A 23,861-nucleotide genomic window follows, 5' to 3' on the forward strand; every position below is an offset into this window, starting at 1 on the left:
TTAAAACGGCTTGCCATAGGGGATGTTTCTTTTTCATCCGAGTATATCGTAATACTTAACTAGCTAGTAGACTCTGTATATAGGGGTGTGCTGTCTGATGCATCTGAGGTTCATACCTTAATTTCTAAAACAAATTTCCAAGAAGCATTAAAAACTATATAGATCCGCCTTATAAACAAGACACTGCGTGATTCGGCATATCTAGGCTATATCTATTTTATCACCACGCCGCCGCGGTTCGGCCCGCTTGGCTGGACACATGTAAACAGTTAATAGATAGCTATAGCGAAGTTATAATTACTACGCGTTACTACACGTACAGCCTATAGAGACCATAAATAAACAGTGGAGAGAGTTCATGACGTATTGACCGTAAGGACATTTAACTCGACTTGATGGAGGTCAGGTGAACGAGAGTGATACACACACTGTAAGGTAAGTAATCATAGTATGATAAGTACTATTAATCAATGCAGAGTACATGTAGCTACCGTTATATTCATAACATATATACACACGATTTCACATACGGATACATTGACGTAGGTCTAGTCGACACATATGTGCATGCTCGGTATTTATGCTGGCGTAGGCCTACTGCGTTGTAATCAATGACGAAAGGTCCTCTTCAAACACGATTTATTATTGTAAATAGTATTCACATTTATACAAAATGGTTTAATCCCTGCATACTTGAACAAAATATGTAAATAGAGGCGCATAGTAGAAAGAAAACAACACTTTGATCAATCGTGGTCGCTACTTGTTTACGTTAGAGTCATTGACAACCAAGGGCGATAACTGATACTACTATGTCGTAAGGTAGCAAACCAATATAGATATATTATCATTAAGTACCTCGACACTACGCGGTGAGTTAATTATAGGTTATATTGATCTTAAATATGTAAGTATAAAACCACTAATAAGGGCGTAAATTCTGGAAACATAAATATTTGTCAATATCTTTAATGCTGAATGTATAGAGTATCCGTCTCGTCCTAGGTTTCCGCGCGTTATGTATTTCCGCGCACACCATTTTATCAAGCTGTATATCGTGACTGAGTGACTTGTTTGACACTACACGAGGATAATCTAGACATTTGGCCATCATCTGCAAACTGACAAACGAAAAGTCCGGTACTTTGTTCGGAAAACGCAAGAATGTATAACTCATTGCGAAGCACGTAATGCAAGTACGCATGCACTTTATATCTGACGCAAAATGAACCTATAATACCTGACAAAAAAGAACCAGTCCTGATCCACCTTTTTTTCTGTCGTCTGTCAAACGTTCGATATCAAATGCAAATGAGACCACATAAATGTATGTATTCACGATAGCCTGATTACATTTGTCAAAGGTGTTTTCAGACAGACACAAGACATTAAAAGTCGATCAAAATCTAAAAGACACATTATGTATATAACTTCAGTCAACATTTTAATTATATTTTGTACGTCAATTTCAGATGGTAACCTGGACTTAGATTGGAACAATCGACACGTACCGTTAACTATGGCATCCAGCAGCAACCTCGACGAGTATATGGCCAAGAAAAAAAATATGAAAAGAACGCTTTCAAATATTACGCAATTGGAGAATAAAGTTTTCACGCAGCCTCCGAGATACGAGAATGACACTGAGTTTTTTAAATCAGTCATTCTTAAAACTCAGGAAAGACTATTGTCTATAATAAAGGACCCAAACTTCGGACCGGATAAAAACCGCGTATTTTGTTCTGTCGCTAGAAAATTCCTTGGCGATCTGAACAATCTTATATATTATACAGCAACAACAAGGAAGGATAAGTTTGAGACAGGTAAAATCATTGGAGACGAATTGGTAGAAAATTCGACGATAACATTTTTTTGCAAGACGATACTGAAATCCGAAAAAGATCTCCCCGCACTGTCCGAGGCGGCGAAAGTGTGTGTGGACATTCTGAATGACATCGCTAACTATTCCGCCGCTGTGTGTCGGACGTGTATGGATTATAAAGGCATGTTGCGCTTCATCAGAGAGGCTTTAGAAATGTGGCGGAAACCTCTGCATAGCGGCCAATTATCGGTATGTTAAGTTCAGGTTTATCGCAGGCACTTAACTTTATGCAATAAAATAAATTAGATAAATAACGGGAAATCTAATTTAGTATTAGACCCGTCCGGAGCCTGAATGACCTCTATACACCATCCTCGACACTCCAGGGGTTACACTCGCTTTTGCTCCATGCACCCCTCGAATATGTCATAGTAAAATTGAAGGAACGCGGTTAGCTATTTGATTGATTTTATGTTGAAAAAACGACCAATGGCTAGGCTGATACCGCTCATTTGAAGATTATGGAGGAGCGACACACAACTTCAAAACCAGTCAATTTTACCGTTAAGCGACCGCGAGATTATTATGGTGTACATCAAATGATTAATATAGTCCTACCTTTTCGTCTCATCCCATGGTGTCACACTCGGAGCCTTAGAATTTGTCATGACATATTTCAGGGGTACAGAGAGCATAAGTGCAAATAAACTTTACATTAAAATTACTTAATACATTTGTCAATTAAGTTAATCTTTCTATAAAAACGCCTGTATACAAAGACCTTTTTTCAGGACAGGAACAAATCACTCCATAATAAACTCTATGTACGTGTTATGGCTAATTATTTTAATATTGTTCTGAAATATTAACATTTATGATTGCATAATTTACGAGGAAAAAAACTTACTATATGTCTACAATAATATTCCCATATCCTATCCCATATCAACCCTAGAAACATATAAACCCTCGACAAATATCAACCCTTGGGGCTCTGGGCCCTCGGGCTGACATAGATGTATCGGGTGTTACGGGGTAGGATATACAAGGATAAAATCACATGGTAACCTCTAATCAACCCATATCGTAGACGGGTTAATGCTAAACGTTTTTTTGTCAATTGATACTTTCCGATAAATGTGTTGTTTTTATACTGTCGGCAGCCGGAACACGCCAACCACATGTACACGTTCGTTGGATTAGTACATAATTCGTGTATGTGTTGTACAACCGTGACTGCTACTGTCCGCTCCTCCGGGATCATCAAAGTGCTTAAGGTAAGTGTACCGATATTATTTGGTTTGGTTTTATTTGGATAGAGACCTTGTTATAATTAACAGCTACATGTGAGGTAATTAAAGACGCGCCTCCATTGTATGTATTGTATGTGTGTAATATGTGCTGGAGACGGTATGTTGGGGTATTTGCCTCCAAGCAACCATCCAACTACTGACTATGTTCGACGTTTTTGGAGTCGTGGTGTCGTCCATGCAAGGGTTGTAATGCATCACCGGAAAAGCTAACTTACCAGTAAGGTAGTATTTCCTCTCAAATTCTTGAGCTGACTTACCAATGCTTCCCTAATGAAATAACATGCCAAAGGAAGCCAGATATTTATTCCATCAGTCATATTATACTGACAACTGGTTAACCAGTTGTTGCCGGTACCCTAAACACTGAACGTTAAGCAGGGAATGACAACTACCATTTTTAAGGACTTTGGCATGTACTGGCATGGCGATAGAGCTCATTCCCTTCCTCACATTGACGAACGTTCAACATCAAAGTCAAAAGTGAGGTATTGCCAAGGAAGGCGCTAATGAACGAAAAGTAGTTAGAAGTAGAGAGAAACACACATATCTCAAATATTGCAAAGGGTCCAGCAGATTTATTTTGGTCGCTTTGTGTCCTAAGTAGAGGTCACAAACACAAATCCCCAACTCTGCAGGGAGTTCCTACATCAGTCGCTTCTTACGATTTATGCCGTGAGAAACAGCAGGTATATTTATTTCTAGTTCCCCACCTGCAGGGGTGTTTCATGTGTGTAAACAAATCAAACATTTTAAAGTTGACACCAAAGAGGACACACGACCATGGAGGCCAGTTGATGTAACATCAAAGAAGGACATTGCTGCTTTGAAAACAATAATCAAGGACGATGGTCGATATACTATTTCTGAGATAGCTTATATGATTGGTATTTCAGATGGCAGTACACATCACATTCTGACCAAGTTCTTGAAATTATATAAGAAAATAGATCTCCCAATTTTTGACATCTGTACAAAAGGCAAAACGTTCAATGAAATATGCTTAACTATATTGAAAAAAGTACGGTAATTGCGGCTCAAGAAAATAATATAAGTTACTTACAGGGAATGATACTCGGGTCTATTATTTTGAACCCAGAAGCGCATTAATAACTAGCATTTGTCGAGAAATCAAGAAAAGCCAGTGACTGCAAAACTTATAACAAGCGCCAATAAAGTTCTTGATGCCATTTATTCAATTCTAGCAGACGTGTGGTTCAGATACCTTACAAAGAAGTGAAACTATCACTGCCAATTTTAACAGAGACAAAGTACTGAAGTTTGTTAAAAAATCTACGTGAAATAACGTCCAAGTAAAGGGTTGAATGTCATCCGCTAATTCACGACAACGCTTCATCCCACAAAAGCAATATTGTACAGGCATTTTTGAAGCAAGATAAGATAGTACAGATTGACCACCCATCTTATTCACCAGATTTTAGTCCTTTGACTTCTTCCTGTTTCCGTTACTAAAGAATAACGCTCTTTGGGAAACGATATGCTTCTAGGATTGATCTGGGTAGTGCAGTCTTCCAGTACTTTGCCAGTATATCAAAGGGAGACTACCGCGTAGCGATTACGTCACGGATAGCGCGATTGCGAAAGTGCGTTTCTGTTAAGGGGGGATACTTCGAAGGATTGTAAAAGAAAGGTCGAACTCTATACATCACATATGCGATTGCTGACTCTACTGACAGAATTTATTGAATGGCCCTCGTACTACATTGAAGGAACGGCGTACCGAATTGCCAGCCAATCGACGTTGGTAGATATTTTGTTTATGGCGAGACACCCTAACCACCTCTTTATATTGTTATGGTTTTAAATGTGATGATACATTAATTATTAATTTGTATGATTATTTTCAAAATAAAAGCCATTTTCCGATTGGTCATTTCAGCGTGGATACATAGCGAGAGTGTAAAAAACACTCGACTTTACGCTCACTATAAACCGCAATTAGAAAAAAAAACTTTCCGAGTACGCGATATTTCTCAAAATTGTTTGAATACAACATACTGTTTGGTCATTTAAGTTGTATTACGTTGGATGTTTAGTATTCATGTTTGGCTGTCAAAGATCTGTTTATTTACTTAAAGATTTGTCAATAAAACTTAAGTTTACCTGTCTTGTTGTCAAGGGATATTAAGTTTACCTGTCGTTTTGTGAATGGAGATTAAGTTTACCTGTCTTGTTGTCAAGGGATATAAAGTTTACCCGATTTTTGTCAATGAATATGTCATTAATCTGTTGCGTTGTCAAGGGATATTAAGTTTACCGTTGGTGTTGTCGAAGACTTTTGAGTTACCTGATGTGTTGTTAAAATCGTTGTCCGTCCTATTATCAAGGACATTAACATTTAACATTAAATTTTGCCGTATTGTCAACGACTATTAACTTTCCAGTGTAATGTACTTCAATAGATTTGCTGTCTTGCAATTGTTGTTTAAACCATATTGTTTTGGTCATCAATGACAATAGCATTTCACATTTCGTGATAAAATGTCACGTGACCTGTTCTTTTGCGTTGTTAAGGAGATCCTGCTGTACCCAGACCTTAGTAACGAGTACGGTATGATGGTGGTAGCCGCGATTGCCGACATCATGGACGAAGGAGACAGTGACTCGGTGCTTCGGAAGGATGATGACTACAAGTGGGTCAGGTTATTTATAGATCACCTTAAAGAGGCAGTAAAATGTCCTGTCTTGCAACACAACGGATGGTTTTCGTTCGAATGTGGCCGAGGTGAGTTTCCCTGACGTCAGAGGTAGAATTAGGCGTTAGAACACCATTTATTATTAACAACATGTCTGACCTGGTAGCACTTAAAAACACAATCTTGAATTGGTGATAATTATGTTATAACTACAACTGAAAACAGAATATCTATGACCTGGGATTCACTACTGTCACCCGGCGATAAAAACGTAAATTTTAAAACATGGCCTTCACCAAAATGAAACACAAATGGATCATTCGTTTGGAGGAAAGTACCACCGTAACAGAAAAGTAAACGGAAGGACGGACGTCCTGTGTGATTGCTAATCCTTGCCATTTAAGCATACAAACATGTCGCTTACTTTTGTTTTTTTCAGTGCTACGACAGTTATCCTGTTTTGATGCCAACAAGATGATTCTAGTAGACCTGCATACTTTGCCAGCTCTTGTTGAATTAGCGCGGATTAATGAAGAAATATGTCTTTTTGGTAGGTATGAATCTACGCATCTTTACATGTTTTACAGTTTACAACCTTTTGAAATTTTCAAACAGAACAAACTTTTGTCCTTTTGACAAAAACTCCTTCCACATAGTTGCTCTTTGGCTGGAAGGCATTATGACTCTATGCTCCTCATGCATCGATCTTTTATGTCCTCAAGTGCTTTTGGTGTCCTCGTACAAAAGGTATCACGCATGAATGCGCTTTCACTTCCGTGTTTTGCTGTCATTTCATTTTGATTATTTACAATGTAACAGTGATCTTTTCGTTTTCGCAGAGGCAGTGACGGCACTGAGTCAGCTGGCCTTCGAGCCCGGGGCACAGAAAGCAATGATCGAGGACGGAGAGGGACAGACGATCCTCCTCCTTTTTGCACTGGCTAAAGATTGCACATTCCAGGAGATACGGGAGATAGCGCGTGGTACGATCTGGACCATGGCCATTCCACTTCGAGGGTCGCCAACCTACGGACCACAAGGTCTGTTGTAGGACGCACATTGGAGTTACATTTATATACATAAGACAAGGACATATCCGTGGACAAAATGTTTGGCAACATTATTTTGGACGATATCTAACTCTTTTTTTTTTTATTTATTTTTTATTAATTATGGATTGCTTGAGGTGAATGAGAGGTTATATTGGATGATACTCATTTCTTCTACATCCTCGAAGGCTGGATCATAAGGACGTGGAGGTCTGAAATGAGATTTGAAATATCATTTCGGTGTTACTATTTATTGAAACAGCAGTGTACTATTCATTTCCTTTCGATTGTATTGTCACAGAAAAACGCTGCCAAATGCAATGCATTCCTCCTGAAAAGATTCATATGTTCCATCTTGTTTAATGATAACAACTAATGCTTTTGATTTTGGTGAGTATGAGGATAATGGGTCTGAAAAACTGAGATTGACGTGAACAAAAGTCCATTATTGATAAATATGAACCCGATAAAGCGATATTGACCGACACGAAATTCCTAATTGTTTTTATAAGATAGAAATTATTATTATTGTTTTATCATTCAACAAGACGCACGTAAGTAAATAAAAATCGTCAAGAGAAATGTACTGTATTTGGCAGAGAGCATTGTGCCGTTACAAACGAAAAGACGTCATGAAGTGTATATTGATCTTACGTTTTTTTAAAGAGTAACACTGAGTCGTTATCAAACATTCTCAACCTCCACGTAATTTTGATTCAACCAATGAGGTTGTAGGGAAACTTATATTGTCTAATGTAATGTGATGTCATCTTTTAATATCCACCATCGAGGTCATTATAAGTCACAATATACAGTGATGTGCCATACGTACTGCAGGTTTTGTTGTTTTCCAATTGGGTTCTGCTGGTGTGTAACTTTATTTTGTTTTGCAATAGATTTTCCAAAAGTCGGGTTGGTTCCATTTAGATGACATTTTAAACAAAATTTAAGAATGTCATTCTACCTTCTATGTTTAATACTTAAATCAATACATGCCTATCAGCTGGTTAAAATCAATTTAGGCGAAATGTTGAACAAAAATAAAATAAAATATAAGAAAGTCACCTTTTACTTTTCCTCGTGTGTAAAACTGTTACTCAATGCATGCCTATCAGCTATGGTTCCATTTAAACAAAATTTTGAACAGAATTAAAAATTATGAGAAAGTCATTATACCCTCTCCTCATCATCTGTAATACTTAAATTAATGCATGCGAACCAAAAAAAGCAATCCAGCTAAAGTGTTGAAACACTGAAATATATATATTTTTGTGTTCATTTCATTCTTTTGCAGTGACCTCACTGTTTTCCAAGAAAACGCGAGGTCATATAATGATCAGTTACTCGAGAGAGCAGAGGCAGGTTTTACAGGATATCCGGGCGGAGTTGGAGGCAAATAAATTTACGGTGTGGATGGACGTGGACAGAATGAGGGGCGACGTGTACGAGAGAATGGCAGAGGCTGTTGAAAATGCCGCCGTCGTAATTCTTGCCATGTCAAGGAGCTACAAGATGAGTGAATACTGCCGGAGAGGTAAATATTGTTAATTTTGATACGGATGCTTAAGGATCCCTGTCCCAAAACAATATATTTTTCGTACATAGAGTAACTTCCCCTTAATTTCATTTTAGATCCTAATTGTAGCGTGACGTGGCCTGGGTTCTACCGATGAAGCGACAGTATAATGATCGGAGGTCCAGGATTCGAATCCTGGTCTGGCTCCGTTCCATTTTTAACATACAGAAAACTCTTGTTGATTTTTTTTTATTTCATCTTTATAATTTTCATAAAAATTCTGCAAGGTATGGTTTTCAGAATTGGTTTGTTAAAGTTATAGTCATGCAGTCATTGACAGTGATACGGGGATCCTTAAGGTAAAGGGTACCAACAAGCTAGACAACCATAAGATATAAACTGCAAAAGTCGAACTCATCACTCTTTACGCTTTACCAATGTAGCTATCTAGGATATATAAATACTCAGTTTACAGCGTATCGGCTGCAAAGTCTATGGAAACAAAACGAATAGGAGAGATAAATAACTTGACTGGAGAAGGTATTTATCTTCTTTATAGTAGGGAGACTAATCCAAGTCAGAACACACTTGGTGGACCACTTCTTTGCTATTTTAGTTAAGATAGTAGTACTACTTACCTTAAAGTAAGTTACATTATGACTTTTGTACGAAATAATCTGGCTTAGTAAGGTCGATTTTACCTAAATAGTTTGTTATACCTCTAAAACCAGTCATCACAAATGTATGGAAATATTTCACTCGCGAATCATTATTTAGAAACGTATCTTTTAGTATGTGAAATTTTGTTTCAATGGCGCTAAAATTAGCCCCAAGAGATTCCAATAGAAAAAGGTAAAAATGCATGAATAATAACATAAATCTGGGTAAATAGCAAATGCTTCTGCAGGATGCTCTATGTACCTCGTGATGAAAAAATGGTATTTTGGTCGTCTAAAGAAGCCTCAATATTGCCTGTTAAAATTGTTCATGTTCTTATTCCGGATGTGGTCAATTTTATGCTAGGGCTTTGTAGAGAACTCATAAGCCTACAGCTTAGAACATTTGAATCTTGTCAGAACCTCGGAACCGAACATTCTTTAGTATTGATCAATGGCAAGTTTTAGCATGATCCAAGTTTTTGTTGCTTCTGATGAATCTGTGTTTGCCCTCTATGTCTTCATAATAAACAAATACCGGATACATTTCTTTAAGACTATATACATTAACCTAGTGGCCGTATCTTGCTGTATGGTGTGCTAACACGCCTTTGTCGATGAAACGTATCACTATTTCGATCTTTAGGTTCTGTTTACGGATTTAGGAGTGTCTACGTATGGAACTTCTGTTAAAGGTGGTTTCCGCTTCAAGGGCAGATAATAAAGATGTCAATTTCTCTTGCTTTTCAGAGGCGGCGTACGCTGGAAAGTTAAATAAACAAGTTATTCCACTTAAGGTCGAGAAGGACTACGATCCTGATGGCTGGCTCGGTATAATGACGGCCGGCTCGTTTTTCTATGACTTTGGAAGGAAATCGTTCAAGTCTGTTATGGCTAAACTCCTCCATGAGCTCCAGCACTTGGCTTATCGACAAGGAGAGGGCGTGGATAGCCGCCGTAAATCACCAGAAGCTGCCATTCCCACCAGTGCGGTTCCAGAGCCCCCTCCCATTCAGCTATCTTCCTCAATGACATATTCAAGCCAAAATAACAGGATCGCATCCCAGACATCTCGGGTGACTTACATGTCCAGAAAGGTACCTACATGTATTAATACAAAGGACACCGATTGCCCGATAGATATTGTCAATGGTCAAGTATACTCTATCACTGACCCAGTATACTGTCAATGGCAAAGTGTTCTCTTTTTTGATGTTCGGGTACACACTCTCTATGTTGTATTACCATGTCACCATTATTTTGAGTAATTCGTGTTTGTATCACCTCATTTGCTTCACAAATATAAAAATGCTCATATTTCACAGAGGTTTAATATTCAATATATTCGCAGCCTAAAACGAACCTACGCTGTCATTCGGCAAATTTTCTCGTTTACGGAAAGTGCCGACAGTTCCCGATTGTGTCATTTGGCTATCAAAGTACTGAACATGTAAACCTTCAGGAGCCGCTATCTAAACATATCGCTATATTTAGATTTGTTTTTCTTTACATTCAATTATATAATTAATGCAGATTGTAGCGACCGCTAACAACCGGCGTGGTGTTTTGCACGTCGTCAAAGCTGTGACGTCAGACTCATAAAGTTGGCGATCATTCACAGATTTTGGCTGTTGATTTATGATCCATGCATGAAAAGTTAACTGAAAAATGAATTATACGATTTTGCCATTAAAAGAAACATATGTAAGGTATATTTTGTAAAGAGTCATAATCCAATAATTAGTTGTTCGATTTAGAAATCTGTGTAGTCAGCTTGTATTAGCATTGCCATACAGACGGGAATATAAAAGAAAAAGGTGCATGGAATCATTATAAAAATATAATCCATTGTTACTATACCCTGTATCCCAGATACTCCTTGGTTTACGCTCATTTATTCTTTTTGCAACCTAAGAATATGGCATAGCAAAATCGAAGGCACGCGTTTAATTTTACCGTTATCCAACCGCAGGATTCTGATAATGTGCATCAGAGGATCCAACTAGTCATCCACAAGGTGGCGCACACTAAGGTTTCAATATGTTCATGACATGTTCTAGAGGTTCAGAGAGAGTAAGTGAGCCTAACCCCTGGAGTATCGAGGGTGTATAATCTGAAGTCTGAATATATTTGTATATAGGAATGTTGTTTTAAAGAAATTCCGAGAAATTGATTTAAAAATGTAAACTGATGCAACTATACCCCGAATATCTTTGTATAATGGATTTTGTTTTCTGTTTTGTTTTTGTAGAAATTCCGAGATATTGATAAGCAGACATTTCAGGAATGGCTCGATAACTACCAACTACCAAGGTAAGACAAGTAGGGGATATACTTCTGTATAAACCTGTCGTCATCATCTTCTACAAAAATATGCGTATGATGTTATCTTCATTATTGGATATTTTGTAGTGGAAAGTTGAGATTTCGATTGCATGCTGAACAATTATATTACACAAAGTAGTGTGAACGTGAAAGATATAGCCTGTCAATTTTACATTTATGTACATATATCTATGGCAGGATTATCAAAAATAAATAGCTTAAATCATTTAAGATATCTTTTGTAATATATTAAGTATGATGCATAGTATATGATATATTTTACATAGTATATGATATATAATTTTTTATAATTTAAATCACGTTCTCATATATATATCTCATTAAGAACCAGATTTAATAGCATTAGAAAAAATATCTGACTTTCCTTGATTCGTCCAGAATGATCCTCAGAGGAGAAATCAATTGATCAATATTCAGAATAAGAAATCAATTTATAAAGGATATTTGACTAAGAAATATTGCTTATTAGCTTAGTTAGGATCATTTTTTTTTTTACAATTTCCTGACGTTTTCTGTACATTTTGCAGTATTTGTAAATTTAGCACCTATTATAATTGCTAAGTTCTTTTAGAACCAAAACCGTAATTGAAAAGTTATTTTGCGAGCTTTCGAAAACGTTTACTTCCTCAAGCAGAGAGTTGAAATGACCGGTGTCTCGACTCTAAACCACAATATATATATTTTCTGACAACTGACTTTACGGACTCGGCACATTGTGGCCTAGTGAGTTGTTTACGTCGGTCAAGAGTCGAGACACCGGTCATTTTAATCCTTGCTTGACAAAGGAAACAGACGTTTTCGAAAGCTCGGAAACTATTTTTTTCAAAAACTGTTTGTGTTCAAAACAAACTTTGCATTTATTATTCATACCAAACCGATGAATCTTATTCCGAATAGAACGGATAATCATATAATTATGATGTCTTGTTTTGCTTTTCAGAGACCGATTTGAGTCTCTAAGACCAAAGGACATATTGTTTCTTGCCAGAATGAAGGACGAGGTGAGAGGAAGATATTTCTGTCAGACCAAATGTCATACTATCCCATAAGATATGCAATAATAGCCTGATTCAAACCTTATTTTAGTACCACTTTCTCTAGTGAGAATACATTTGATCGGTTTTAATCTTTAATTCAAGATTTCATAGATTGCAAGATTGTAAACCATCATTACATTTTATGAATACGTAAAAATGAATAGGAATCAATATATATTTCTTATGTTGAAATTAAATTATAAAGATTATTCTCAATGTTTTGATTTATGAAGACATATACCTAGAAAGGTTTTCTTTTTTATAAATATATATATATATTTAATCAAATTATAAAGATTGTTCTGAATGATGTAATTTCTGAGCATTCTAATATACCCTTTAGATTCCCTACGGCTCTCTGACTATGCCTCGACAGACATAGATATAAAGATATTCTCATTTAGAAAATTAATTTTCAGTTGGATAAAAGGTATTAACACCAACCAGATTGCATAACCCTTTCACCACTGTAGACCATAATGGATTCACCCAGATCAATGCATGGGAGAGTCTACTGAAGTTATATAGGGATGAAAGGGTTAACTAAGTATCATTTACAGAACAGAGTATCCAATAAGTGCATCGAGTGCAACTGGTGTCTGTTAAACCATCTTTGAATGACTACTTGCCTCTTTCCAACAATATTTACGTCGCAAGGAATGTTAACAGATTCATGTTTCTTTATCAATTACCGCCAATCACACGGATTGTCCAGTCTATAATGCACGCATTTGTTTCACATTTACAGGCTCCAGAAAGTTACTACTCTATAGGTAGGAGGCTGTTCAAAGACAAATCAGACCCTTTATTAAAAACAAGGATAATGGCGGACCTTACCGAGGCACTTGACGATCTCGTATGATGACGTTTATGTACGACCTCCTTTATATGTTTGAATGATTTCAGTGCCATGTCAGTTGATTGAAAACGGTTGATTTTTTTTAGATTTACAACAAAGATTATGGCCGTCAGGTCAAACATGATTTTCACTTCAGTCAACTGAAAGGTCTAGAGCTTTAGATAGCATTTCAATTTTAGTGCAAATGCTGGTCATTTCCGACGCTTCAGGGGTTATGCTTACTTACGCTCTCTGCATTCGGGGTGCAGGGAATACAAGTGAGCGTAACCTCTGGAGTATCCAGGATACTAGTTACCGTAAGTTTGACTCCTGATGACGGCGGTAACTTATATGGAACATGTAAACATCGTCTTAAAATAATCGTTAGTATATTGTTTATTATATGGGCAACAATTGGTGAAAGTATGAATTGTCTACGTCAAATTCAATGTCAATTGTTTTGTATGTGTGATTAAATTAAAATTAGCGCAGCAGTTGGAAAGGTTCAGGATTTAAATAAATACAACGTCTGTCGGGACAGTGGAAACGATTTTAATCAAAGGCTTATTATCTGTTACCTGACAAAGAGGAAAAACCATATTCACTTCTCATATTAGTTCTATTGTAAGGAGTGTATGTAACAGTGTGTGAATGTGGGAGGATTGTATGTGACACAGTGAAACTTTCGGAAGATGTTGTGTGACACATCGTAACTTGGGAAGATGGTGTGAGGCACACTGTAACTTGGGAAGATGGTGTGAGGCACATTGTAACTTAGGAAGATGGTGTGAGGCACATTGTAACTTGGGAAGATGGTGCGAGGCACATTGTAACTTGGGAAGATGGTGCGAGGCACAGTGTAACTTGGGAAGATGGTGTGAGGCACATTGTAAATTGGGAAGATGGTGCGAGGCACATTGTAACTTTGGGAAGATAATGTGTGACACATTGAAACTTTGGGAAGATTGTGTGTGACAAAGTGTAATTTCGGGAAGATGGTGTGTGAAGCACATTATAACTTTGGGAAGATGGTGTGTGACAAAGTGTTACTTTGAGAAGATGGTGTGTGACAAAGTGTAACTTCGGGAAGATGGTGTGAGGCACGTTGTAACTTTGGGAAGATAGTGTGTGACAAAGTGTGAATTTGGGAAGATTGTGTGTGACAAAGTGTAACTTCCGGAAGATTGTGTGAAGCACATTATAACTTTGGGAAGTTGGTGTGTGACAAAGTGTAACTTCGGGAAGATGGTGTGAGGCACGTTCTAACTTTGGGAAGATAGTGTGTGGCACATTGTAACTTTGGGAAGATGGTGTGAGGCACATTGTAACTTGGGAAGATGGTGTGAGGCACATTGTAACTTAGGAAGATGGTGTGAGGCACATTGTAACTTGGGAAGATGTTGCGAGGCGCATTGTAACTTGGGAAGATGGTGTGAGGCACATTGTAACTTTGGGAAGATGGTGTGTGACAAAGTGTAACTTCGGGAAGATGGTGTGTGACAAAATGTAACTTTGGGAAGATGGTGTGTGACAAAGTGTGAATTTGGGAAGATTGTGTGTGACAAAGTGTAACTTCCGGAAGATTGTGTGAAGCACATTATAACTTTGGGAAGTTGGTGTGTGACAAAGTGTAACTTTGAGAAGATGGTATGTGACAAAGCGTAACTTCGGGAAGATGGTGTGAGGCACATTGTAACTTGGGAAGATGGTGTGTGGCACATTGTAACTTTGGGAAGATGGTGTGAGGCACATTGTAACTTAAGAAGATGGTGTGAGGCACATTGTAACTTGGGAAGATGGTGTGAGGCACATTGTAACTTGGGAAGATGGTGTGAGGCACATTGTAACTTGGGAAGATGGTGTGAGGCACATTGTAACTTGGGAAGATGGTGTGAGGCACATTGTAACTTGGGAAGATGGTGTGAGGCACATTGTAACTTGGGAAGATGGTGTGAGGCACATTGTAACTTGGGAAGATGGTGTGAGGCACATTGTAACTTGGGAAGATGGTGTGAGGCACATTGTAACTTGGGAAGATGTTGCGAGGCGCATTGTAACTTGGGAAGATGGTGTGAGGCACATTGTAAATTGGGAAGATGGTGCGAGGCACATTGTAACTTTGGGAAGATAATGTGTGACACATTGAAACTTTGGGAACATTGTGTGTGACAAAGTGAAACTTCGGGAAAATGGTGTGTGAAGCACATTATAACTTTGGGAAGATGGTGTGTGACAAAGTGTAACTTTGAGAAGATGGTGTGTGACAAAGTGTACCTTCGGGAAGATGGTTTGAGGCACGTTGTAACTTTGGGAAGATAGTGTGTGGCACATTGTAACTTTGGGAAGATGGTGTGTGACAAAGTGTAACTTTGGGAAGATGGTGTGTGGCACATTGTAACTTTTGGAAGATGGTGTGAGACAAAGTGTAACTTTGGGAAGATGGTGTGTGGCACATTGTAACTTTTGGAAGATGGTGTGAGACAAAGTGTAACTTTGGGAAGATGGTGTGTGGCACATTGTAACTTTGGGAAGATGGTGTGTTACAAAGTGTAACTTTGGGAAGATGGTGTGTGGCACATTGTACCTTTTGGAAGATGGTGTGAGACAAAGTGTAACTTTGGGAAGATGGTGTGTGGCACATTGTAACTTTTGGAAGATGTCGGGAGACAAAGTGCAACTTTGGGAAGATGGTGTGTGGCACATTGTAACTTTGGGAAGATGGTGTGAGGCACATTGTAACTTGGGAAGATGGTGTGAGGCACATTGTAACTTTGGGAAGATGTTGTGTGACGAAGTGTAACTTTGGGAAGATGGTGTGTGACAAAGTGTAACTTTGGGAAGATGGTGTGAGGCACATTGTAACTTGGGAAGATGGTGTGAGGCACACTGTAACTTGGGAAGATGGTGTGAGGCACATTGTAACTTGGGAAGATGGTGTGAGGCACATTGTAACTTGGGAAGATGGTGCGAGGCACATTGTAACTTGGGAAGATGGTGCGAGGCACATTGTAACTTGGGAAGATGGTGCGAGGCACATTGTAACTTTGGGAAGATAATGTGTGACACACTGAAACTTTGGGAACATTGTGTGTGACAAAGTGTAACTTCGGGAAGATGGTGTGTGAAGCACATTATAACTTTGGGATGATGGTGTGTGACAAAGTGTAACTTTGAGAAGAAAGTGTGTGACAAAGTGTAACTTCGGGAAGATGGTGTGAGGCACATTGTAACTTTGAGAAGATGGTGTGAAGCACATTATAACTTTGGGAAGATGGTGTGTGACAAAGGGTAACTTTGAGAAGATGGTATGTGACAAAGTGTAACTTCGGGAAGATGGTGTGAGGCACATTGTTACTTTGGGAAGATGGTGTGTGACAAAGTGTAGCTTTGGGAAGATGGTGTGTGGCACATTGTAACTTTGGGAAGATGGTGTGTGACAAAGTGTAACTTTGGGAAGATGGTGTGTGACAAGGTGTGACTTCGGGAAGATGGTGTGCGACAAAGTGTAACTTCGGGAAGATGGTGTGTGACAAAGTGTGAATTTTGTAACTTCGGGAAGATGGTGTGAAGCGCATTATAACTTTGGGAAGATGGTATGTGACAAAGTGTGAATTTGGGAAGATGGTATGTGACAAAGTGTAACTTCGGGAAGATGGTGTGCGGTGGCACATTGTAACTTTGGGACACTGTAACTTGGGAAGATGGTGTGAGGCACATTGTTACTTTGGGAAGAAGGTGTGTGACAAAGTGTAACTTTGGGAAGATGGTGTGTGACAAAGTGTAACTTTGGGAAGATGGTGTTTGACAAAGTGTAACTTTGGGAAGATTGTGTGTGACAAAGTGTAACTTCCGGAAGATGGTGTGAAGCACATTATAACTTTGGGAAGATGGTGTGTGACGTGTGTGGCACATTGTAACTTTGGGAAGATGGGGTGTGACAAAGTGTAACTGTGAGAAGATGGTATGTGACAAAGTAACTTCGGGAAGATGGGGTGTGGCACATTGTAACTTTGGGAAGATGTTGTGTGACAAAGTGTAACTTTGGGAAGATGGTGTGTGACAAAGTGTAACTTCGGGAAGATGTCGTGTGACAAAGTGTAACTTTGGGAAGATAGTGTGTGGCACATGGTAACTTTGGGAAGATTGTATTTGATAGCCTTTAAATTTATAAAGAATGTTTATGTAGGAGGTTTGTGTATGAAAGCGTTTGGTTCCATAAGACAAACCTTTACACAAAGCATTGTTTTAGTACATTCACAAATCCTCCACCAACGTGAGTAAATGTATTTTGCAAAGAGGTACTTCAGATGTATCTCATTTGTCATAACTTACGAATATTTCACACGAATACGCACATCTAAGAGAATGTTGCTTCACATGTACAATGTTTATCCAATCAAATATGACACTTGATCTTTTCCAATGTCTGCATACAGTTTTATATAAAACGTTGTATTGTTACATTATTTACATATATATTCTGTTATTTATTTTTTATTTTTTATATAATATTATATCTATATTGTTCGTAATTCACAACGTGAATTGTATAGTTGCAAATAGATATATACATATTTATACATTTATAATATATACTATGTATTTATATTACATACTGTTAGTTATTTAAGGATTAACTTGAATATATTTTTCATGTTATGGATATATAGCACAAAAAAACGGAGTGTACTCTAAATAGACCGCGACGCTCCGGTTTTTTGTGCTATAGCCCCATAACATGAAAAATATATTCAAGTTAATCCTTATAATTTAATCTACTTTACACAATCCCTGTGGAAATCCACTTTTATTGATGGACTCTTTTCTCTTAGAAATTATTGTGCTGCTGTATCAGCCAATTAAAAGCGACGTTACAAACGGCGACGTCATTTTTTTACGTTATGGGCTGATAACATAAATTTGTAAGCCAATGAAAATGCTTGTTACAAGCAAGATTAAATTATTGATAAATAACATTTTTCACATTTGTAAGAATGTAACTTCATTCGATGTCATAGGTGTTGACTATGTTTTAAACTTCAATATTGATCCATAAAGCCAGGGGTCATATTTTTGGGTTGGATTGAGGACGTCTGTTACGAGGCGATGCTATTACGTCTTTGCTTATTGCAGAGTTATCTTCTGTGGTGAGCAAGTATTGCTTGTTACGTCATTTGTTTGTGAGAGTAACGTCATCAATTTTTGAGAAAACGACGTAATTTTCTCGCACAAACCAATGACGTAACAATCAATACCTGCTCACAAGTGAAGAACTCTGCAATACGCAAAGACGGAATACGAGAGAAAGAAATTGGATGTTGTAGATCGGTTGATTAAACTTGACGTGTTATTTAATGATAAAGGAATACCTACTTAGCCGAACTTCGAAATATTACTGCGCGGGGCCTAGTATTATATACATTTTATATAGATGCTTAACTCGCCTAGAACAACTGAAACGGGCAAATCAGAACAATGCCTCAGTAAATATTTTACATTCATAGGAAAGTTTGCTCATCGAATAATGTACAATGCTGTAAGATTTTTCTCAGTACGCCGAATATAGATAAAAAAAAAACACTGAAATTTTGCAAATTAGTAAAATGCCTCACATAAGCTATTACACCCATAGGAAAGTTAGCTAATTGAATCTTGTATAATGCTTTCACTGTAGTCTAGTATTTTTTTCTCAGTGTATGGAATATTTGTTTACAAACCATTATCCTGCAAATAATGTAATACACAGTCTCAACATGCTTTATGCCTTTTACATGAGATTTGTATACATAATAAACAAGCGAAATAAAGAAAACTAATATATTTGCTCTTTTGTCTGGTATAATTATACTCAGCGTCCCGTATGGCACATAGGTCGTTAGGTCAATATTAGTAATGCGGTCCGTTTGCTACATGTTAGAGCCATTCCGTAATATTTATGTACTCGAATAGTCTGCAGCTTTTTCTTCTTTTGGAATAAGCATGGGCAATGACTGGCCTGTTTGTTATGTACGAATTTAGATAGCCCAAGCTTATTTAACCCAAACATCTTGTAATAAAAAAAAATAACAACTCATATGAGGGCTACCCTTTCTGGTCATTTCTACCAAGTTGCGTCTAATTCGGACATGGAGCATCCTCGATATCCAGGGGTTACGCTCAATAACGCTCTCTGAACCCCTGGAATATGTCAAAGCAAGATTGAAGGCTCAGTGTGCGCCACCTTGTTGATGAGGCAAGAAGACTAGTTTGATCCTTTGATGTACATCAAAAGAATCTAGCGGTCTTGTAACGGTAAATATTACTCGCTTTGAAGTCGGGCGTCGCTCCTCTGTAATCTTCAAGGGACAAGCTTCAGCCTAGTTATTGGTCAGGTGTTTTTTTTTTTATCTGACACCAATCAAATAGCTAGTCGCGTGCCTTCAATTTTGCTACGACATATTCCAGGGGTGTAGAGAGCGAAAGTGAGCGTAACCGCTGAATATCGAGGATGCCATAGAGCCAAATGTGATTGAAATTCTGACTGTAAATTGAGATACAAATCATATAAAAGATAAAGGAATTACTATAAACAAAGTACAGGTATGCAACGCCTCCAATGACAACAATCACAAAATCGCCGAAATCGGAAAAAATATACGGGTTACACCCTTCCTATTGTTATATATCGATGCCGAGAGCAATATTACACCGTCGCTAAGCATACAACATCACTATTGTCTTTGGACCTTTTCTTGTATAGTTGCGGTAAATTGCGATGGGCGAGTTTCAGAAATCAATTGAAATGTAAAGCGATGAAAGAAATGATTGCCGTCAAATCTGCAACCCCAAAAAATAACAACTTTTTGACTATCGTCCCTGCTTAACGAAATTCCTACAAAAGTTCGGTTGAGTGAACAAAAGGCATTATGCAGCTAGGTTGTACTTTATATAAGAACGTATCAAATGGAAATATTTGTCATTGCTGATACCAACAAATGTAGCATATGAACTTATCACTCATGTCTCCAACATAGAAAAGAGGATGTATTCTAAGCCTCATTGTAAGTCGCATTATCTTGTACCTGCTCTTACCAGGCCATAAACCCCTTACAGCATTATCTTGTACCTGCTCTCACCGGGCCATAAACCCCTTACAGCATTATCTTGTACCTGCTCTCACCGGGCCATAAACCCCTTACAGCAACGGAGGTTAGATTACCACAGTTTCAGCATGACCTCCCTTATTCGGCTATTTTTTTTTTACAGTTTCCCCGCCATAACCAAAAATTTCAAAATATCAGCTTTGACAATTCCCTTGTTGGTCTTTCCAGTGGCACCAGCAGTAACTTTAGATCCTAAACTAAGCACATGATTCATATACAGCTGTAAGGGGTGAAACGGCAACACATGAAGACTTACAATCTGCTTAAACAAGTAACGTAAACACCCAAACCTAATGCATAGTGCCAGATATATTCATTGGTACTGAATCCTGGCTAAACCCAAGTATTACTAGCAGCATCCTCGATACTCCAGAGGTTACGTTCACTTACGCTCTGCACCCCTGGAATATGTTATGGCAAAATTGAAGGCACGCGGCTAGCTATTAGATTGGTCTCAGTTAAAAACACTGATAAAACACATGGTTGGCACCTGCGCATTGAAGATAAAAGAGGTGCAACGCCCGACTTCAAAGTCAGTTTTCCCGTTACGCTAACGGGGGATTCGTTCGATGTACATCAAGGTTTTCAAACTTGTCTTCTTCGTCTCATCTGCAAGGTGGCGCACACTGAGCCTTCGATTTTGTTATGATATATTCCATGGCATCCTCGATATCCAGGGGCTATGCTTACTTACGCTCTCTACACCCCTGGAATATGTCATGATGAAATTTGAAGGCACGAAGATAGCTGTTTGATTGGTCTCATGTAAAAAAAACCTGACCAATTGATAGGCTGATACCTCTCCTTTGAAGATTACAAAGGAGAGAAGCCCGCTTTCAAAGCCTTTCAATTTTTACCGTTACGTGACCGCGAGATTCTTTTGATGTACATCAAAGGATCGAACTAGTCTTCTTGTCTCATCAACAAGGTGGCGCACGCCGAGCCTTCAATTTTGCCATGACATATTCCAGGGGTGTAGAGAGCGAAAGTGAGCGTAACCCCTGGATATCGAGGATGATTCCATGGATGCAGATAGCGAAACTGAGTGTAACCCCTGGAATATCGAGGATGATTCCATGGATGCAGAGAGCGAAAGTGAGCGTAACCCCTGGAATATCGAGGATGTAGTAGCAGTAGAATACGACTAAATCCTTTTTAATGTTAACCATGAAAACACACCAAACATCCGACATAAGATGTGATTGATGGCGTACTTTTGGTCATAAGATCAGAATACGTAAGTGACCAGGTGTGTGAACTACTTTTAGATGATGCTACCGAGTTAGTTTAGGCCAAAATGGATACGATGCGCCAATAAGGAATGACACCGTGTTCTGATGGTAAAGACTTTATGTAACACAACACACAATAACCACATGTTACAACAAAATGGAATCAAGCCGGAAGAGGAAGTGCCCAGCATGGGGCCGCTTAGAAGTCAGTGACGAGGCCGCTTGATATAAGAGAAAGAAAATAACGTACTGGCGTGATTGCCTTTATCTCTAATATGTCCTTTTGAGATAATAACTAATCCTATATTAATGGCACAAGTATTCATGAAAACGAAGAAGGTGAACACTCAATACAATAAGAAAACGATAACTAGGGTGCAGTGTATCTGTCCCGTAACCTGTCCTTTGCAAAATACATGTCTATACATGTACTAATAACACACAAAGTAGGTCAGTAAATGATAGCAGTACTGAAAAAAGGTCACAGTTCACACAACGGTTTCATCAGCTGAGGTCCCAATCCTGGTTTTGCAAATGAGGAGTAGTACAAGAGCGGGTCGATCGACGAAGTGGAGACTCTGGCACACTTTGCGGAACAGAAGTCATCGGATCAGACGTATCGGGAACGGAGATGATAGCATCAGGTACAGGAGGCTGTGCAGGCGCGGGAGGCTGAGCCAACACAAGAGGTACTGGCAAGACCGGTTGCAGGTGTAGCGGCTGATGAGAAGTAACTGTAGGGGGCATTTGAGGAGGACACGACCGGTGACCAAATGTCAGAGCAGGGCGTGGGGGAATTAAGCCACACGGGTCATCGTCAGAGTCAGAGTCTAAAGTTTCATCTGATACTTGACCTCTGATGGGTCCCTGAGGCGACTGCACAAGAATTGTTGGTAGTACTGGGTAACACTGCGACATGGGTACGGTGTACACCTTACTACGGTACTGCGAACTGGTAAACTTCCGTAGCTGGCACGTATGATCATTGACAATGTGAACGACAAGACATTTTTCGTGTACTTTGGTTTTGTTCTTATCACACATGAGAAAGACTAAGTCGCCGACGGAAATACTACTATGGCGTATTTTCATGGTCCCACCGGCTTTGGTTATGGCCCTAGGTACGTGGTTCTGTTCACGAGACAAACTCTGTCTGTGGATGATCTGCCGATCGATAATAGGTAACTGCTCTCCAGTAAGCTGGTCTCTTTGAGTCCAGAGTTCGCGAGAAGAGAGACCATCACGCCGAATCCGCGAATTCATCTGAGCAGTGGCGAGGGCTAAAGTGACTGCCGAGACAGTGCCTCCCTCTGGGGATAGGTGAAGAATCTCCAACCCAAGTTCCTCTACTGCACGCTCCGCGACTGGGTTCTTATTGGTGTTCTTCACTCTCCCAATCTCAAGGTGAATGCCATAGGAGAGAAGAATTTTGTCTTTCTGGAGGGCGCAGAAGCCAGGAGCTGGATCAACACGAATGGTAATGCCACCGTCGCATAATGAGCGTAGCTCCGCGGACATAATCAGGAGAGCGTTTCGAAGATCGTCATGCTTCTCGGTAGGGATCAATGAGGCTAATGTGTATGATGAAACCGTCTCTCTCAAAACTAAAATGTATTGACGGTAACGACGCATCACGTCCGCAGCAAATGTCACTCCGACTGAGGTGGGTGCCTCAACGGAAGACTGAGGCTGAAAGTGCTTTGGAAAAGACTTTACAGACTGACAGAAATGGCAGGCAGAAGACACAGATGTATTGGCCTTGTCAACGTCCAGGGCAAAGAAGTACCTATTGAAAAGGCGCTTAGTCTGATATTTAGACGGGTGGCTGAATCGGATATGCAAGGCTGTCAATAACCCATCAAGGGCCGTGCGTGGAACAACAATACGTTCGCGTGTAGGTTGGAACGGTTGAGAGTCTCTAACGACAAGCAGGCCGTCGGAAGCTATAACAACGTCCCTGAGGTAGCGCTTGACATCAGGGATCTTGGTGGCCTTCTTAGAAGGACGAGTACCTTGGCTGAGTTGAGAGTGCACGCGTCGTAAGTCTGGACACTCATGTTGTGTTGCGAGCCATGCGGCGCGGCTGGTAAACGGCATGTGGATTGTCAGTTCAAGAACATCATTCACAGATACATCGCGGACGACAGAATCTTCCATTTCTGCTATAAACTTGCAAACCTGACATGAAGAGTCGAGACATTCGATGGGGTTCCTGCTGGCAAAGTCGGATGGGAGATTGGCGATTCCTGCGATATG

At 39.1% G+C, this 23,861-nt stretch overlaps 3 protein-coding genes across 3 annotated transcripts; 1 reads left to right on the forward strand and 2 right to left on the reverse strand.

The window, feature by feature from the left end:
• The first annotated feature begins 319 nt into the window (after positions 1 to 319).
• Positions 320 to 14,561, forward strand: LOC110442303. Its single transcript, XM_021485834.1, has 11 exons — positions 320 to 435; positions 1,473 to 2,071; positions 2,986 to 3,099; positions 5,668 to 5,878; positions 6,229 to 6,339; positions 6,629 to 6,829; positions 8,133 to 8,372; positions 9,761 to 10,107; positions 11,262 to 11,323; positions 12,297 to 12,357; positions 13,142 to 14,561. Exons 2-11 carry the CDS (start codon positions 1,520 to 1,522, stop codon positions 13,253 to 13,255), a joined length of 2,013 nt encoding a protein of 670 aa, XP_021341509.1. The 5' UTR covers positions 320 to 435; positions 1,473 to 1,519; the 3' UTR covers positions 13,256 to 14,561.
• Positions 14,430 to 15,808, reverse strand: LOC110442290 (uncharacterized PPE family protein PPE24-like). The gene is made up of 2 exons (XM_021485818.1): positions 14,940 to 15,808; positions 14,430 to 14,723 (listed from the first exon to the last, which is right to left on the reverse strand). The coding sequence occupies exons 1-2, from the start codon at positions 15,372 to 15,374 to the stop codon at positions 14,430 to 14,432; spliced, it is 729 nt and encodes a 242-aa protein (XP_021341493.1). The 5' UTR covers positions 15,375 to 15,808.
• On the reverse strand, positions 15,438 to 17,668 carry LOC110442291. The gene is made up of 2 exons (XM_021485819.1): positions 17,272 to 17,668; positions 15,438 to 16,772 (listed from the first exon to the last, which is right to left on the reverse strand). The coding sequence occupies exons 1-2, from the start codon at positions 17,356 to 17,358 to the stop codon at positions 15,438 to 15,440; spliced, it is 1,422 nt and encodes a 473-aa protein (XP_021341494.1). The 5' UTR covers positions 17,359 to 17,668.
• Positions 17,669 to 23,861: the final 6,193 nt, after the last annotated feature.

Source organism: Mizuhopecten yessoensis, unplaced genomic scaffold, assembly GCF_002113885.1.
Source record: "Mizuhopecten yessoensis strain PY_sf001 unplaced genomic scaffold, ASM211388v2 scaffold716245, whole genome shotgun sequence".
Taxonomy (NCBI): Eukaryota; Metazoa; Mollusca; class Bivalvia; order Pectinida; family Pectinidae; genus Mizuhopecten; species Mizuhopecten yessoensis.

Coding starts and splice junctions, on each gene's coding strand:
- LOC110442291 (XM_021485819.1), bottom strand. CDS start 17,358: ATGTGCCACACACTATCTTCCCAAAGTTACACTTTGTCACACGACATC. Junction 16,773..17,271: donor TCACACACCATCTTCCCAAA/GTTACACTTTGT, acceptor GAAGTTACAAAA/TTCACACTTTGTCACACACC.
- LOC110442303 (XM_021485834.1), top strand. CDS start 1,520: ATGGCATCCAGCAGCAACCTCGACGAGTATATGGCCAAGAAAAAAAAT. Junction 3,100..5,667: donor GGATCATCAAAGTGCTTAAG/GTAAGTGTACCG, acceptor TGCGTTGTTAAG/GAGATCCTGCTGTACCCAGA. Junction 10,108..11,261: donor TGACTTACATGTCCAGAAAG/GTACCTACATGT, acceptor TTGTTTTTGTAG/AAATTCCGAGATATTGATAA.
- LOC110442290 (XM_021485818.1), bottom strand. CDS start 15,374: ATGTGTCACACATTATCTTCCCAAAGTTACAATGTGCCTCGCACCATC. Junction 14,724..14,939: donor AGTTACAATGTGCCACACAC/CATCTTCCCAAG, acceptor TTTGTCACACAC/CATCTTCCCGAAGTTACACT.